Source organism: Eretmochelys imbricata, chromosome 1 (genome assembly GCF_965152235.1).
Source record: "Eretmochelys imbricata isolate rEreImb1 chromosome 1, rEreImb1.hap1, whole genome shotgun sequence".
Taxonomy (NCBI): domain Eukaryota; kingdom Metazoa; phylum Chordata; order Testudines; family Cheloniidae; genus Eretmochelys; species Eretmochelys imbricata.
In genome coordinates, this window is record NC_135572.1 from 343,974,077 (window position 1) to 343,992,588 (window position 18,512).

Below are 18,512 nucleotides of genomic sequence, written 5' to 3' on the forward strand. Positions count from 1 at the left end.
TTATAATTATTCATGATAGTGCAGTGTTTGTTGCTTTGTAAATGTCTAAGGCAGGAAATGAATTCCTAATGCAGTAATTATCCATACTCAATATTATTCAGTTACCAAGAGTCATTATTAATGATGTTGATGCTAAGGGTATCAGTTATTAATTACCTAAATTCCTTATTGATAAATCACTGCACTCAAGAGTGAGCGGGCCTGGAGTACACAGGCATACCCTTCTCCCCATCCTGCCGGGCGGCGAGACCCTTCTGTCCCCATATTCACACGGACAGAGCAGCAGGTCCAAACCTCACGGCAAGATCCGGCGTAGAAAAACTTGAGTCATTTCTTTTACTGGCCCTTTAAGAAAAGGCCCCGCCCCGGCCTTTTCCTCGTAGGCGAACGGGTTGCAAAGGCGGCTCTGTGATTGGTTTGGGCTGCAGCCAATGGGAGAGGTAGGGATGGTGGTCGGACGGAGTCGGAGGAGCAGGGCTGCGCCATGAGCAGCTTCGGAGGCAGGATGCGGGAGTACCCCTGGCTGTCCATAGACCGCTTCGACCGGGAGAACCTGCGGGCGCGGGCCTACTTCCTGTCCCACTGCCACAAGGGTGAGGGCGCGAGAGGTCCCGCCGGCTCCGCGCGCGCCCGCCGCTTCGCTCGTGCTGCGCGTGCCCTTCCCTCCGCGCGCGCCTGGCGCCGCCCCCGGGGAGACCCTCCCCCGCCCCACACGGCTGGCGCCCCCGCCGCCGCCCTCCCGGGGGTGTCCTGCGTGGCGGCGGCTGCCCTCCCGAAGACCCTGTCATCCTCCCCTCCCCCGGCTCTGAGCTTCAGCTTCTCCCTTCCGCTCCCCGTCCCATCCCGGAATCGTTCCTCACCCCGCCCCACTTCCGTTCGGAGCTGTTTAACCGCACCTCAGAATCCCTCCTCAGCGTCCGTAGGGTTTACGGGGCCCCTGGCAGTATTATTAAACTGGTGCCCTGTGTTCCACTGAAGGCAGTCCCCAGCCGGCCCCGGTGTGTCAAGGGGGCCCGGCCACCACCCCCCGCCTGTGGACCCCCCCAGAACCCCCCCCCCATTGCTGACACCCTTGGAGCTTCCTATGCAGGCAGTGGCTCGAGGCAGGCTTCGCGCTGTCACGTGGGGGTCGCATCTTGCCGGAGCCCAGGGCCCTCCTGCAGCCCCGCGCCACGCCTGCCTCACCCAGAGCCTGTTGACAGGAAGTACCAAGCGGTAATAGCAACAATAATACGTGTGTGTGTGAGAGAGACTGGGGGACTGTGACCCGTGAGAGGCAGAGTGTATGTGGGTGTGAGAGCCAGTCTGCGTGAAAAGAACCGGAGGACTTGTGGCACCTTAGAGACTAGCAGATTTATTAGAGCATGAGCCTTTTGTGGGCTGCAGCTCACTTCATCGGATGCATGGAATGGAACATAGAGTAAGAAGATAAACAGGTTTCAGAGTCGCAGCCGTGTTAGTCTGTATCCGCAAAAAGAAAAGGAGGACTTGTGGCACCTTAGAGACTAACCAATTTATCTGAGCACAAGCGTTCGTGAGCATCCAATGAAATGAGCTGTAGGTCACGAAAGCTTATGCTCAGATAAATTTGTTAGTCTCTAAGGTGCCATAAGTACTCCTCTTCTTTTTAAGAAGATAGATAGATATACAGAGAACATGAAAAGGTGGAAGTAGCCTTACCCACCGTAAGAGGCTAATTAATTAAGATGAGCTATTATCAGCGGGAGAAATTTTTTTTTTTTTGCAGTGACAATCAAGATGGCCCATTTAGATAGTTGACAAGAAGGTGTGAGGATACTTAACATGGGCAAATAGATTCAAGATGTGCAATGACCCAGCCACTCCCAGTCTTTGTTCAAACCCAAGTTAATGGTATCTAGTTTGCATATTAATTCAAGCTCAGCAGTTTCTTGTTGGAGTCTGTTTTTGAAGCTTTTCTTTTGCAAAATTGCCACCTTTGTGTGAGTCTGTGTGAGAGAGACTGTGTGTGTGTGTGTGTGTTAGGGAAGTGTGAGAGACCATGAGTGGGAGGAGTCCAGCTGCAGCCAGTGAGGGGAATGGTGTCCCAAATTTTTGGGTGCACTGCACAGCCACGTATGCTGCATTTGCCCTGGTTCCCGACCCGCTCCTCCACTTCCTGTGGCTTCTATGTGTGGGGCTATTGATCCCCGCCCTGCTTCTCCACTTCCCCTCTCTGTGTGGGGCTGTACCACCTTGCTCCAAAGTTTGCCCCAAGTTCCCCTACCCCAGAACTGTGCTGGAGCCCCCCCCCCCCGTTCCCATCATATCCTTTCTGGGCATGTTACCCTGCCCACCACCCTAGTGAGACTAATTTGAAGGGTGTGTTATTGATAATCAAGTAATACAGCTAATGCGAAAGTAGAGGTAAAATGTAACCGGGTGTATCAGGAATGGAAAATTGAAAATCAGTTTCCCTTTAGCATTATATCCTGCTGCATTCTAAGGTTTTATTTTTTTAAAGAAACAATCATACTTTTTTTTCATGCCATGCACAAGAGTAACATGTCATTGTATCTAAGAGGACGTTCAGACTGAATGCTGTATCATGACCATAGATTTTTCTGCACCTGATTGGGGAGTCACTTTTTTTTTTATTTTTATCTTCAAGGGGGCAGGAATTTCTCTCCTTCCTTTGTGCAGAACAAACTTCTGTAATGATGTACACTACATACACCTGAGGGCATTCTGTGCCAAAAAACAAATAAAAATTCTGCACACAATATTTTAAAATTCCGCAAAATTCCCATTTCATTTGTCAATAAGTAAATGCAGAGGCTTCAGCATGGCAGTGGGGAGCACTGGCTGCACGCAGATGGGAGATCACCCTGCAGCCTCCCTGCCACTGGGACATGGACTCAGCGGTGAGGCTGCACCCAACTGTGACACAGCACAAGGCCTGGGCCTGCCCCAGAAACACCCTGGGGTGCTGCCTCTCTGCGCCAGGCACACCAGGTGTGGGGTAGGCAGAGTCAACCAGGCAGGATCCAAGTGTAGAGGGGCTCAATGTGGGGTGATCCAGGTATGGGGTGAGAGGATTCTGTGTGGGACAATCTGGGTGCAGGCAACTCAGTGGGGGGCAGGGTATAGGTGTGGAGGGATCTGGATGTACAGAGGCTTGTGTGTGTGTGTGTGTGTGTGTTGGGGGGGGGGGTTTCCAGGTGCAGGGGCAATGGAATTCTGCAGGGGCTTCCAGGTGAAGGTGGTTGGGGCTCAGCAGAGGGGTCTGGGTGTGTGGCTTTAAGCGGGAGGGCTAGGGGAGTAGAGCTTGGTGGGGTGCAGGTCTGGGTGCAGCTGGTTGGGGATCAGTGGCGTGGGGGTCTGGATGTAGGGGCTCAGGGTGGTGTAGGGGTTGGGGCATCAGGGTGGGGATTTGAGTGCAGGGAGCTCAGTGGTGGGTGGTCTGAGTGCAGGGGTGGGGGTCCGGAGGCAGATGGTCTGGGTGAAAGGGGGTGTCCAGATGTAGGGGTTGAGGTTCAGTGGGGTTTGGGTATGGAGAGCTAGGGGGGTTCTGGATGTACTGGGTGAGGCTTGGCAGCGGTGTCTGGATGTAGGAGGTCCAGATGCATGCAGGTTGGGTGGATGGGGGAGCAGCTCCCCGTACAGTGACCCCTCCCCCCACAGCTGAGGAGCGATGGGAGCAGAAAGTAGGGATGGATGCTGAGCTTCCTGCACCTGGGAGAGGTTTCTAGGGGTATGTCTGACAGCCTCAGCCACTCCTTGCAGGGGAAGAGGAAGTCCTGTCTTTTCTCCAGCCCAGCCGGGACTAGCAGCTGATCCTGGCTCAAGGTAGGAGCCACTGGCTGGGGTGTCTCCAGCCCCATGGTGACTTACTCTCTGCCAGCTGCTCTAGGTGCTGAAATGATGTACCTGTGCCTCTAGAGAGCGGTGCGTGATTCCTCTTGCAGTTTCCTTTTGCTTCCCCGTCAGAAAGTCATTTTTCTGTGGGTAAGCAAAGAAATCTGTGGGGGACATGAATTCTGCGCATGCACAGTGGTGCAGAATTCCCCCAGGAGTAACTACAAAACCAGACTTCTTTGTATAAATCCATCCCCCTTATCATTGTTTTTGTCTGTGTCATGTTTATTTGGGGCTTCATCATGCAAACTTAAGTGGGACTGTTGGGGAGAATAAGCATTTGTAGAATCATGCAATGAGCTCGCAGCTGGCACGGGGGTTGCCTTCATGGAGCTCATTGTAGGATCAGGGCCTGAGATTGTTAGCTCTTCACAGGGCAGGAATCATAGTCTTATTTTACTGTATAGCACTATGCTATAAATAATAAACCTATCTGTGATTTTTTTCTATTACTCTTAAATATAAAAGCTGTGATGTATGGTAACTTTAAAAAAAATAAAGTTGTTATGAACTTTATGTCTTACTGTTAGATCACATGAAAGGGCTGAGAGCGCCTTCCTTGAAAAGAAGACTGGAGTGCAGGTAATGGCTTTCACTAAAGTAATATCATTGGAACTTGTCCCTTAAGTGCTGGGGAAATTCAGGTCTACACACTTCATTTTTCTCAGTAAACTTTTCTTGAAAGATCACTGGGACCTGGAGACAACCCCACTGCTGTGGTTCCCCCCCCCTCCCCCCCACGCCAGCACTTGCTCTTGCAATATGACACTTTCCCTTTGTTTCTCTGCCAAAGCTGTTACGAATTATACCTGATAGGTCACGCACAAGAACTGCTGCGAATTATACCTGATAGGTCACTCACAGTTTGAGTCTAGGCTGAGGCACACAAACAAAGTCCACAACTGCAGAGTTTCCAGAGACACTAAGTTTATTACGCTCGAGCGTGATGCCCCCCTGCTAGTCAGGAGGGGACCCCGAATGAAGGTTATACAGAGATTATATACCTTTTAGCAAAGCACGTTGCCCTCATGCATCGGAAACCTTAGCCAATAGACAAACCCTTCCCTTATATACCACCTATCCCTGCTAGGTACGTTCCCCATGCTAGACCATTACTTCAACTACACAACATGGTCTTAAAGCAATGCACCAGTAGCCTTTCTTATCAGGATGGGAGGCTCACATCAAGGCCAGGAGGCAGGGAGTTAGGAACAGACAAAGAACAGAAACCGGGAGTTGAGACAGGCTGGAAACAAGGGGGAGGGTTTTCACAGGAATGCAGTATCTAAGGAACGCTCCTCCTGGTGCACGATGTGCTTGCTTTTAGATAATGGTGGGCCCCAAACCAAAGTGCTATGCTAACATATGCTAACTTTTCCTTAACAAAGCCTACCCCAACCCTGCATTACCTCAAATAGCTGTGTTCCTACTTCTCTGATCAAAGTGGGCAAAAGTTCAAATACTACACATACTGTGTTATAATTGGGTAGAAAAGTGTATTACATATTACAGTAGTGTCCAGAAGCTCTAGTCAGGATTGGAGGTCCCATTGTGTCATGTGCTGTGCAAACACACAGAGTATACAATCTAATTTAAAACAAAACACAAGTAGGTATAACAATCTGAAGGAGTACGATGATGGTAACAGGGATATAGGTGGTTACATAGACTACTTACCTGCTCAACTTGGTGTTTTTGAAGATTTTTTTTTTTTATAAGATCTGTGAAAAAAATGCAGTATACCAACCTGAGTACGGATTGGCTTCCACACAAATCAACCCATCTGAGTACTGATTAAAATCTTATCACATCATACATTCCATATATGGCACATTGTACAATTTCTAGAATACTTTTATTTGAGCTTTAAAACAATCTGATGGTTTGTATTTTGTATCTCTTTCCATATAAAGGTAGGTGTGTTTGCTACCGTAAGCCCCACAGTATCATATTCAGAGAGGGAAGTAATTCTTAAAATGACCTAAATACTTTTTTTATACCTAAACATGTAATGACTTCTAGGGTTAGGTAAAAGTGAGTGCTGGATCCCATTTGGAATCTACCTGTACCAGCGATATAAAGTTTCTAGCCCTGCAGGGTTGTTAGATAACAGACTTTAAAATTGTGAATAAAAAAGCTCTTGCTGGACCAGGATGGAATCTACTTAAACTAATTCTAATTCACCTTTTCCACGTGGACTCTGTACATGGCAAATCTGGTTCCTCATCGTACTAGTTTAGAGTATGTCAGTGCAGAGTTCTGATGGGAGTCTAGATGACATTATAGTCTATGAAGGTGGTCCGGGATGGGAAGGGGACTGGGATTGAGGTGCACCTTTTGGCTCCTGCTGGTGCTGCTGCTGCAGAGGAAGTGTAGGAGTTAGGGAGGGTTGGGAGGAGGTCAGACTAGACAACGGTATACAAAGTTAGTAAATATGGATGATGTGGCGATGTTACCAGGGTCCAAAGGCTGTGAATATCTGTTGCCTCTTCCTGCTGGGAATCTGGACTTCTTCCCATGGAACATCGCTATTTTGCCAGCCTGCTTGGCTCGGGGGAAGGAGTACATGCAGCTTTGTACCAGTGGGATGTCTGAGCAGACACCCCTATGTTCAAGTGGCCTGGGCTGTATCTACCCCACTATTGCTGCTCTCTGGTGCTAGAAATCTGGAGCCTGCTTGGGTTGGGTGTAGTTTTACCCAGGAGCAGGTTCCTCATCCTTCAGTCCTTTGTTCAGAATCTTTTGAATTTATTTGTTGCCCCCTCACCAAAATGTGGGGAGCCACAGCAAATGTAACCGCTTATTAAATTATATCTTCAAGACAATCGTCTACAAATTTTGCCTGACCACTGCAGTTACCTGCTCATAACCTTTTTTACTATCAACTAGATGTGGGCCAGGATCCAAGCTCCAGATATAACCTTTGTATTTCTAAAATGACAGAGCTAAACTTTGGATTCTAAACTCTCTCAAACTCAGCAGTTCAAAATCCAGATCTAGGTTGATGTGTTTGGATTTGGCCCATTAAGGAGAGAGGAGTGAGCTGGGATCTCTGATCTAACTCCAGACCATTTGGGTTCAGATACGTGCTTACTATTGTCTCCAATAATGTCCTCTGTTCCCTGTTACCAAGGCAACAGAGCAAATTTTGGCCCTTCCCACTCTGTCACTGTTTCTTCTTCCATACTAAGGCCAGGTCTACACTACAGCGTTAGGTGGACGTAAGGCAGCTTACGTCAACCTAATTGTCAGTGTACACACTGCAGCCTTGCTTCCACCGATGTAAGTGCCCTACTACACTGACATAACTCCACCACCATGAGTGATGTAGGGCTTATGTTGGTGTAATTCGGGAATGCAGTGTCCTTGTAGACATTGCCTTACTTGCATCTATTGGCTGTAATTCTTGTCAATTTCACGTCTCTTCTGGACTTGTGAAATTGACAAAAAAGCTGGCTCCTGGCTCCCCAGCCAGGCTGCTCCTGGTCTCCACTTCAAGCCCGGCTACTGCCTGGGCTCCCCATGGGGAGCCCTTCTGCCCTCCTGGCTCCCCACTCTCATCTGGGCTGCTGCCCTAGCTCCCTGCTCTGATGCAGGCTGCTACCTGGACTCTCAGCTCCCCACCAGGAAAGGGGCAGACCCACCAGGCTTCTCGGTTTTCTGCCAGGAGCCCAACTTCCCCCAGCAGGGAGCTCTGTGCCTGGAGTCTGGTTGCTGCCTTGTTCCTGGTGGAAAGCCCGGAGGTAGCAGGGTTGGCTGCGCTGTTCCCGGCGGGGATTTAAGAAGCCCAGTGAGGTTGCCCCATTCCCAGTGGGGAGCTGCATGTAGAGCTGAGAGTCCTGACTCAGCCTCCCACACTGCCCCTCTTAAGTTGGTGGAAGCGCTCTTGGTGAGGACGCGCACCACCAACAGAAGAAGGGCAGTGTGGACTAGATTGACTTAAGTTTATACAGTAGACATCCCCTAGGTGTGAGTGGAATAGCAACAGATACTTTCCTGGAGTGCAAATAAATAATGTCTAGTGTTTTGCCATTTCCTACCCTTGCAGTGATGTATTTTAAATAGGCGAATGTCTCATAGCCATTTGGTAGTCCACTGCTAAACTCTGTTGTTCCCTAGAACCCAAATTGGGTTTACAAGTTGGTAGCTTACTTGATCCCTTCTTAAAAGCGAACTGAGAAGCTCAAGAAAGGAGTTAGAGATCTTATGGTTTTCTCTAAAGCCTGGAATGGTGTAAGAAACTACATTCCAATGCTCGAATTAGGTGTTTGTGATAGTTATCAACTATTCCAGGAAAGTATGGGGACCTTTAAACTCAGATCTTGATAGGTAAGCAAAGGAGGAAAGGATTTTTTTTTTTTAAAGCAAGTATTTATAAGTTTAGATACGTGTCTTAGGAAGACCCACACACCTGGTGGAGTGACTCTGTTTGACCTGTGGTCTGCCTCCAGCCTGTGGTAGGACAACTTCATGAACTCTACTGCTTCTACGGTTCTGTTACTCCCCTTCTAACTAGGGGAAAGGTCCAGAGGATATGCGGAGTGGCACATGACACTTGATTGTTCCCTGTTCTGTATTTTGAAAGCCTTATTGATCTGTTTTCTTCTCTCTGTGCAGCTTGAAAGTTCACTTGTACTGTTCACCGGTAACCAAGGAGTTGCTGCTGACTAGCCCGAAATACAAGTTTTGGGAGAATCGCATTGTAAGTTAACTTTTTAACATGAAAGCAGGTGTCATTGTTATACCAATACAAGAAAAACCAGCAGGATCTTATTAAAGGGGAAAAGGCAAAATACCACATTTATTGTGAATACAGAAAGAATCATAGTAAGCAATTAGTTATAGCTATAACATTCCATTCAATCTCATATTTATTCACACATTCATTCATACACAGACACACAGGTTCTGTAAGGTTGATATCATAGTTACCAGCCTTAGAGTTGCTCATGTCAAGCCACTGGCCAGGTAGCCTGGATATGAGGAGGGAGCAGGGCCTTGTCACATGCTCATCTGATGCTCCTGGAAGTTGGTTTGCAGAATCAGACCCCTCAAAGTTCTCACTTTCTAGAGTCCATTTTTATAGGAATTTCTTCCTATGCCAGTCTATGGGAATTGCTTCATCATGCTGTTGCTGAATCAATCAGCAGATGGCACATTCCTGATGGCTCCATGCTGCCAGATGTTATCTTGTTCTTTGATTCTCCCATTCTTGAGGCTGTTGGGTGGATTCCAGTCTGCCCTCCGGGGATCCTCTGGTTATTTCCACTTGACGCCTTCTTCAGTCGATGGACACTGGATTCTTAGGCTGGCACCTCCCTGATCATTCAGTTATTATCCACACCGAGCATCCATCCACATACATCCTCTATCTCTATTTTAATCACAATTGTTAACAAAGCGAGATAAATACAGCAAAAGGGCGGGGAGTCTCTGGGTGCTGTTTCTGTTACAGAGTATTGCTTTGAGTCTCTCTCTGTGTGAGTAGTTGTTGTTTACAAAGAATTGCTTTGAGAACAGACTCTGTCTTAGAATGTACTAACACAATTAGCAGCTTGCAAGTTTCACACAGAGAGGGAGAGAAACAGTACCAAAAACCAAGAGACCTCTTAATTAGTAATACCCTGGAATTTAAACTATGGGGAATCAAACTCATTTGTGATTTTAATACAGAACTTCTTTAATATGATCCAACATAATTAATTGTTAATCATATCAGACATTGTTCCTCCCCAAATCCACCATGTTGAAAAATACAATCTACTCCAAATTGTCCAAAGCAACAGTCTTTAAGTAGTGATGCTGGTGTCCAGTTCTACAATGATCTGTGGGTTTAATTTTCACCCCACGCCATGTCATCCCCTTCCCTTTCAGGTTATGTCTGCAGTACAAATTACTTTGGTATGACTTATATCGCTCAGGGGTGTGAATAAGCCTCTTCCCTCCCCTTGAGCGATGTAAATTACACTGACCCTAAGCACTGGTGTAGACAACACTGTGTCAGCGGGAGAGCTTCTCCTGCTGACATACCTGCCTCCTCTCATGAATGCAGGAGTTATTAAGCCAACGGCAGAGCTCTCTCCCATCGGCTTAGAGTGTCTTCACCAGAAGCGCTACAGCAGTGCAGCTGCATTGGTGCGTTAGAGTTGCTGATGCACTCGTGCAGCTGCACCGCTGTAAATGATGTAGTGTAGATCAGTGGTTCTCAAAGCCGGTCTGCCGCTTGTTCAGGGAAAGCCCCGGTGGGCTGGGCCAGTTTGTTTGCTCCCACTGGCTGCAGTTCGCCGCTCAAGGCCAATGGGGGCTGCAGGAAGCAGCATGGGCCGAGGGATGTGTTGGCTGCCGTTCCTGCAACCCCCATTGGCCCGGAACAGCGAACTGCGGCCAGTGGGAGCTGCGATAGGCCGAACCTGCGGACGCGGCAGGTAAACAAACTGGCCTGGCCCGCCAGGGGCTTTCCCTGAATAAGAGACGGACCGGCTTTGAGAACCACTGGTGTAGACATAGCCTCAGTGTCCGTTGTATGCTCTTTGGAACCGCATGTTTATTTCTATTCAGCCAGTAGTCCTATCTTTCTTTCCACAAACCTAGCAATTCTCTTGATTTTTCTTTTAGTTTCTCTTACTCTCCTCTAAACATGATGTTGTCCTACCTTCCCTTATGTCTGCAACACTCTCTGCCTGCCCTGATTTATTTGTGTCCCTTCTTTTACTTCTCTCTTTCTCTTGGTTTAAAGTCTCCTTTTTTATGTGTGGAGGGGGGAGGAATCTTTTGAAGGAGTGCTGTTTCCCTCCTGCTTTATAATGTCTGTCTTCCAGCCTCAAAAACTTCATATCATGATACAAAATCACCCCAGAGCCTATTTGTCTCCATGAATTTTAGCTGTAAACAGAGTGAATATAAACACTATGCATTGGGCAAGTGTTGGATTGTATAAATGTGACCTACTTGCAGTTTGTCTTTTCAACATGGCATTTAGCTACAATGAACACTCATCACACTGTCTAGATGGTACTAGTCTTTCTTTGTACTCGTATGAACCTGTATTTTGAAAGCTCCTCAGACAGGGGTCCTGTTCTTATTTGGCAAATGCTACCTTTTATAAAGAGCTGTAAAACCTACTGTATTGTTCTTTATACTAAAGCATTATAAGTACTTAATATGGTATTTTACATATTTCACAGCATTGCATGAACATCAAGTTCCATTAGCTTTCTGTAACACTTTTATAGAAAGTTTTGTTTCTATTACTTTGACTTTGTGTATCTTTAGTAATCTACAAACAAAGGAACTTGGTGACATACTAATATGATGGTTGAAGTATAGGGTTTTTATTTATTTATTTTATTCTACAATCTACCTAGCATTGTGGGTTTTCAAAGTATACTGTACTAGGTTCTTATTTCTGAGGGAAGGTTACAGTAGGTGATTTGAAAATTTTAGGTTTTTTGCAGATTGCTGTATTTCTGTGTAGTATTTAAGATTATACATGGAAGTTTCCTGTAGTGCTACGTATTATCCTGATCTTCTGATTTTAAAACATCCTTGTAATAAGAGTTTTATAGTTGCACCTTCTAGATTTGCATGCCTGAGTACACAAATTTAAAAAGCAGAGGAGTTGCCGATGTTGCGCCCTGTAATGACTTACAGTGTTATAGTGAACTGTACAGCTAGAGCCCTGCATCTGATCCGCAATCTGCAAAAATGGTCTATGGATATCCGATATGAAACAGATATCTGCAGATTTGCAAGGCTCTGTGTACAGCCACTAAATCAGAAAGTAGTTGAGTGGGTGTCTTGTTCACAAACTTTGTCTCATAACAAATGATAAGCTTTCTCTTTGCATCACTGTGCATTACAGTGTAAAGTTGATTAAAACTGGGTTGATATTCATTAGAATAGGAGAGCTGTTCAAAATATCAGCTTCTGTCTAAATAATTGTTTATGATTTGCGATCTGAGCTTGACGAGAAGTCTGAGAGTGTGAATAAGATATCTAGAAAGCATCTTTTGATCTATTGAGAGCTTAAAATTAAAATTGCCAGGAATATGGCCAGAAATCTATCCTTTACTTGTGCCTATGAAAGCAAATTTTCTTCTGCCGATCGTAAAACCATTTTTCGGGAAATTTAGACGCAAAACTTAGATTTCTGATAATTCCAGTGGGAAATAGGTTTATCTCTGGAGTGAAATATTCCTAACCAATGTTTGAAACCCCAACACTGCAGCGTTGTGCTAAGTCATGAGAGTAGCAAAGTGAAACTGATCATCAACCTGTTTTAATTGTCCAAGCTGAATGAAGTGTAGAAAGTGTATCAGTATTAATTATAGTTTTAAAATCTTTTGATAGTCCAAGGTGTTATGAATTTCAGTATTTGTGGTGTTAATACTACAAAAGTGACACACAGCTATTGTTCCTTACGTATCAGCTCCTCGCATTTTTGGCATGTGTAGCTATATTTTGTGGCTAGGTAATGTACAAGTTTGATATACTTCTATGTATTTTGTTTAAATTTTGGCTAGCTAGCTGGGAAATCCAACACCACAGCTCTGAGATTGTCTCATCATAGTCCATACTACTGATGTGCACAAACCATTAAATATTAAACTGTAAGATATCTATGGCTTATAGACTCAGAGCTCACTCACTATCTGTTTAGCTTAACAAAGAGAAGGCAGAGGGGTGACTTGATTACAGTCCATAAATAACAAATATTTAATAATGGGCTCTTCAATCTAGCAGAGAAGGTATAATACAATCCAATGGCTGGAAGTTAAAGTTAGACAAATTCAGAATGGAAATAAGGCATACATTTTTAATGGTGAGAATAATTAACCACTGGAACTGTTTACCAAGGGTCATGGTAGATTCTTCATCACTGAAAATTTTTAAATCAAGATTGGATGTTTTACTAAAAGCTATACTCTGGGAATTATTTTGGGGAAGATCTATGACTATGTAATTCAGGAAGTCAGACGGGTCCCTTCTGGTCCTGGAATCTTTGAATCTATTTATCATAAAAAACCTAGAGCGATGTGTAGGCTAGTTGCTTAGCTAAGAAACTGGGATATCAAGTGTTGCAGCTCTTGCTTGGAGGCATGATGGCCCCCACTCTTCCAGTTTTCCCCCAGTGTTGGGTTTTTAACCTGTAGAGGCCAAATGATCATCTCTGCTTTTTGGCAGGAGAAGGTGAAATGCTTGGAAATACTGACCAGAACTGAACAGAAAATTTGAGAATAGGAGAGGAGCCTGATTAGCAGTATCTTTCTCCCCATCAGTAGTTCAGAGGGGCTTCTATATGGTATGTTAGTTTGAGGTTCCAAGGGTATTTGGAAGGGGGATGGGGCAGAATGGGGGGATAACTCCTCTCCATGGCATCTGCATGTAAATATGCAGAAATTCCAACAGCTTGCTGATTTCTGAAAAGCTGCTTTGTGGCTCCTTTCTTCAGGGGTGAGGGGATAGAGTCCAGGAATCAATGGGAAGCTAAAGGAAGCTGTGTTGATGTGGTGGTCATGATGCAGAGAGACATCTCCCCGGGAAAGGCTCAGGATCTGGGGAATTTTGAAATCACTGGGCTGGGAGAGCTGCACTCCCTGTCTTCTCCACAGGAAGACATACCCACCACACCCAATGACATGATGGTGCTTTGGGAACCCCACAGCCTCAAAACCCCATGGAGTTCATAGAATATCAGGGTTGGAAGGGACCTCAGGAGGTCATCTAGTCCAACCCCCTTGCTCGAAGCAGGACCAATCCCCAATTTTTGCCCCAGATCCCTAAATGGCCCTCTCAAAGATTGAGCTCACAAGCCTTGGTTTAGCAGGCCAATGCTCAAACCACAGAGCTATCCCTCCCCCCAAAAGTTCTCAGAGTAACTCATTGGTGCCTCCTGGATTTTTCGTGTAGGGAATGATATAGCCCTTAATGCAGAAAAACAATAAGCCACTCTCTGTTTCCAGCTCTTGTGAGACTTGTGATCAAATTGTGGTAGTTTATGTTGAAGCCCCAGCACCTGGAGTCATATTACTTTGTGAGATGCATAACTTTTATTGTCAAATATGCTTCTAATCTGCAGGATTGAAGCTTGAAAACATGTCTTCAATGTGTTGTACAAGTTCAAAACCCACAAGAGATGAAGAACTGAGCCATTTTAAAAAAAAAAGTCCCAAGCTTATCTCATGATTTTTTGGGGGCGGGGGATAAGGGGGAGTCTGATTCATGGTTGCTTATTTTTGCGGGGTTTTTTTTTTTAAACACTTGAGGCTGGCGTCATTGCTTTCTCCACCAAAAATAAGCCTTATAATACTGAGAAAGTGAACACAGCTTCTTTAAAATGTTGGAATGTCAGGTGTAACAGTGTCTCTTGATCCAGGTGTGCTCAGCTTAGTTAGCTTCCATCCATTACGTATTTACAGTTGTCAGAATGTATATTTTTTATTGAAATTGAAAGTACGTGAGTTTTTGGGGAAGTTTAATTTGTTTTCCTTTTTCTGCAGGCTTGGATTGTCTGCCGTAGGCATGTAGACATTTAAGATGTCTGTGGCATGTCAGCCAACAGCTAGACGTAATCATACATCAAACACCATGTGTACTACATTTTATGATGCATTTTTTCTGTTTGTTGTAGGTTACCCTTGAAGTTGAAACTCCAACTCAGATTTCTTTACTTGATGAAGCGTCTGGTGAGGTAACCTTTTAAAAACAAGTATTTTTAACCACCAATTTAAAGTTTTAAAGAATTTTAAGTTCAATGTCACTTTTTTGCTCCCTTTAACTGGATAGAAATGAGATTCCCCATGCTCCAACCCATGTTTCGCTACTTAGAGACCGTTTCCCCCCTGTGCCCCATGTCTGGATCACTTATTCTCCCCATCTGCTTAGTGTTGTTCTGCCTTTCTCTCTGCTGTATCTGAGGTCTCCAACCTATTCTTTCTTTTCTCATGATTTTTTCATAGCTCGTTTCAAGGCTGGTTGAAACATATGCGCATGCACGCAACACTTTGTCCTGAACATCCCGTCCGGGGCAAAACAGTGTGTTTTGAGATTGTAAACAAGTTCTGAGGGTACAAAGGAGAAGGGGATTATGATTTGTCCTGTGGGAGCTTTACTCGGCTGCTTGGAGTTGCCCGGAAAATCACTGCCATACAGGGCCTGAGACCAGGGTGCGGGGAGAAGACACCCTCACTTTTCCAAGAGCACTTGAAGTGGCTACATAAATTAGTACACTTTGATCACTGTCACGTCCAGTGTCACCAGTATTGCCCCACAGACTGAAACTAACACTAAACGGTTAAAATGTCTCTTGATTTCTAGAAAGAAGAAATAGTGGTGACGCTTCTACCGGCTGGTCACTGCCCAGGATCAGTCATGTATGTGCTTTCAGTAGATTCTGCATATTTTTAAATGTACAGAACAGTTCTTTGTAGAAATAGATTCCATTTTTCTAGCTAAAATAAATTAGTGAAGATTAATTGCTAGTACTTACATTTATTATTAATAATATTATGGTTGCACCCAACCCCCCCCTTCAGGATTGGAGCAGCATCATGCTGTATGAGATCTACAAACATAAAGAACCTTGCTTTTTCTAGTGGTTGTATGATAGGTATATTCCTAGGAGCATGTTACTTTGCAGTTGCTATGTTCTGGAACCTTTTTTTAAGTAACAGATTTTTTTTCTGTGTGCGTTTTTGTCTTTTAGCAGATGCACTTTAGGGCTTTGGTTTGGAAAATATGGCCCTTAGGAAATCAGTTGGGAACTTGGATCAGTTGGTTTCAATTACCTAGTTTTTATTTAAAATTTCATATTGTGCTAGATAAAACCGTGGAAGCAGTTTCTGCATGCTGCCCCTGCCCTTTCCTTCTCTCCTCTCAGAAAGCCCCTTTGTTAACTGCTTCCGTAAACATTGTTAATAGGGTCCTACCGAGTTCACAGCCATGAAAAACGGACCGTGAAATCTGGTCTTTTGTGTGCTTTTACCCTCTAGTGTACAGATTTCATGGGGCCAGACCAGCATTTCTCAAATTGGGGGTCCTGACCCAAAAGGGAATTGCAGGGGGGTCGCAAAGTTCTTTTAGGGGGGTCGCGGTATTGCCACCTTTACTTCTGCGCTACCTTCAGAACTGGGCGGCCAGAGAACAGTGGCTGTTGACCGCACAACCAGCTCTGAAGGCAGCGCCCTGCCAGCAGCAATGCAGAAGTAAGGGTGGCAATATCATACCATGCCATCCTTACTTCTGTGCTGCTGGCAGGGCTCTGCCTTCAGAGCTGGGATCCCGGCCAGCAGCCGCCACTCTCCAGATGCCCAGCTCTGAAGGCAGCACTGTCACCAGCAGCGTAGAAGTAAGGGTAGCAGTACCGCAACCCTCCCTACAATAACCTTGCGACCCCACCCCCCACCAAAACTCCTTTTTGGGCAGGACCCCCTACACTTACAACACTGAAATTTCAGATTTAAATAGCTGAAATCACAAAATTTATGATTTTTAATATCCTATGACTGAAATTTATCAAAATGGACCATGAATTTGGTAGGGCCCTAATGATTAAGTCTGACTTTGAACAATAGCATGAAGTCATAGCCTCTCGGTCAGGTTGGTCTGGAGGCAAGTGGCAGAACAATAATTTGTTCTGTGTGGAGGGGTGGGAAAACCATGCAAAATTAGGAATCATAATATATCAGTTTGACATGGCTTGAGTTGTAGGAGGGTTCCCTGCAAACAGCCAACTCCTGCTACTGTTGAGGGCAGTGGGTATTCTGCCATTGACTTTGATGGGAGCAGAACTGGGTCCAAAGAACCCAGCCCTGAGAGGTGCCGAGCATTTGAGCTCCCTGTGGTTTCAATGAGAGTTGGGGAATTCAGCACATCTTCAATTGAGGCCAAGATCTTTCTAGATTTTTAAGGCCAGAAGGAACAATTTTCTTATCTAGTCTGCTTATCTAGTCTGACTCCTGCATAACACAGTCCACAGAATTCCACTCAGTAGTTCTGCATCAGGCCCAGTAACTAGTTGGCCTGGACCATTTCTTTCAGAAAGGCATCCAATCTTGATTTTTAAAGAGGTCAAATGATGCAGAAGCTACCATGTTACTTGATGAATTGTTCCAGTAGTTAATTACCGTCATTGTTAAAAATCTGTCTTATTTTCAGTTTACATAACTAGGTTCAGTGGCGGGGTCTGCTGGATGAAATATTTGTCTAGCGTCAGATATATTCTCCCTAGTTAGGTACTTCTAGACTCTGATCCTATATTAAGCTTCTTAAATCGTACTGCAAAGCACAGTTGACATCAGGGGTGTTTGCTTGGATAAGGATGGGAAATTCTGACTGCTACTAAAAGAAAGAAATGATACTTTTACCTGTTGTTTGGTTTGTGCGTGTGTGTGTGTGTTCTCTAGTTTTTCCTTGTTACAAGATTTTTCATTTGTCCCAGTGAGGCAGAACACACTTTTTTCCACTCCAACAAATAAGTACCTTTCAGGACTGCAGCAGTAGTTAAAAAAGCAATGCAAGAACTTAGTAAAATAAAGCATCCTCTGCTGCAGTGTGATATTAAAATTAAACAACAAGTTCAAGTTTAGCTTCAATGGTAAATTTCTGGGACTGGTGGCTACAAAAGGGCCCAAATTCTACCCTTGCTAATACCCGTGCGAACCCCGTAGTCTGCAGTGAGGTTGGACATGTGTGAAAGCAGACTTTGATTCACTGGGCCAAATTTAGTATTTCTGTAGTTCAGTTTCTGTGAAATTACTGCAAGGATAAATCTGGCCCATTATCTTTTGTGCATCATGGGCTTTCTCTGAAACTCTGCATTTGCACAGATTTCTCCAAATAAAATTATCATAGAGCTCAACAATTGCAGTACTTTGTGTTGCTGTAATTAACTAGTGCTTTTATTTCTAGGTTTTTGTTTCAAGGCCAAAATGGCACTGTACTTTATACTGGAGATTTCAGACTAGCAAAAGGAGAAGCAGCTAGAATGGAGCTCTTGCATTCGGGGACCAGGTACAAAAATTCATAACAATCTTAAATTATTTTTTTCTGGTGAGAGTTCATCTGGGTGTGAAATTTAGAAAGACTTAGAGACACTCTGGTCATGGACATTTAAGACTTACGACATCTTATTCCTTCAACTCCCACGTAATTTGTGGTTTTAAAAATGTAGTCCTTAGCAAGGTGTTTCTATGATAATTGACTCAGAAATCATTTCTAATGACTCCACGTTCCTCTTGATAATGAGGTGGCTTTCACAGACCTGAAAACTGCTGCCACAGAAGCTAGTTTAAAAAGATCACTATGTTAGTACTGTAAGACGAATCTGAAATAAGACACAAATCTAACTTTACTGTGCTGTAAAATGTACTAATACAGTTACAGGTATTCCAATTTGAGTTATGGCTTATTTAAAATTTCTTCAATAACCGTAATGTATAGAACCTCTGAATCTGTGATTGTGATAACAGCAATGTTAATGACAGTCTTGCATGTGTTAAAGAAAACATAGGAAGCCCCTGTATTTCCCAAATCACTGTATCTTTAAAAAAAAAAAAAACGAGGAGTCCTTGTGGTACCACAAGGACTCCTCGTTGTTTTTGCTGATACAGACTAACATGGCTACCACTCTGAAATCT

General features: G+C 44.7%; 1 protein-coding gene across 4 annotated transcripts in view; it reads left to right on the forward strand.

Moving 5' to 3' along the window:
• The first annotated feature begins 422 nt into the window (after positions 1 to 422).
• DCLRE1C (DNA cross-link repair 1C) overlaps positions 423 to 18,512 on the forward strand; it is a 28,251-nt gene continuing 10,161 nt past the window's right edge. The window contains exons 1-6 of one of the 4 annotated variants that reach the window (XM_077836215.1): positions 423 to 593; positions 4,407 to 4,458; positions 8,494 to 8,578; positions 14,507 to 14,566; positions 15,193 to 15,248; positions 17,785 to 17,886. In XM_077836215.1, coding sequence (XP_077692341.1) covers positions 485 to 593; positions 4,407 to 4,458; positions 8,494 to 8,578; positions 14,507 to 14,566; positions 15,193 to 15,248; positions 17,785 to 17,886 — 464 coding nt within the window. In that variant the 5' untranslated portion in view covers positions 423 to 484. Of the gene's footprint in view, positions 594 to 1,198; positions 1,216 to 3,734; positions 3,808 to 4,406; positions 4,459 to 8,488; positions 8,579 to 14,506; positions 14,567 to 15,192; positions 15,249 to 17,784; positions 17,887 to 18,512 lie in introns of those variants that run through there. The other 3 variants (XM_077836231.1, XM_077836222.1, XM_077836237.1) reach the window with 3 other exon arrangements.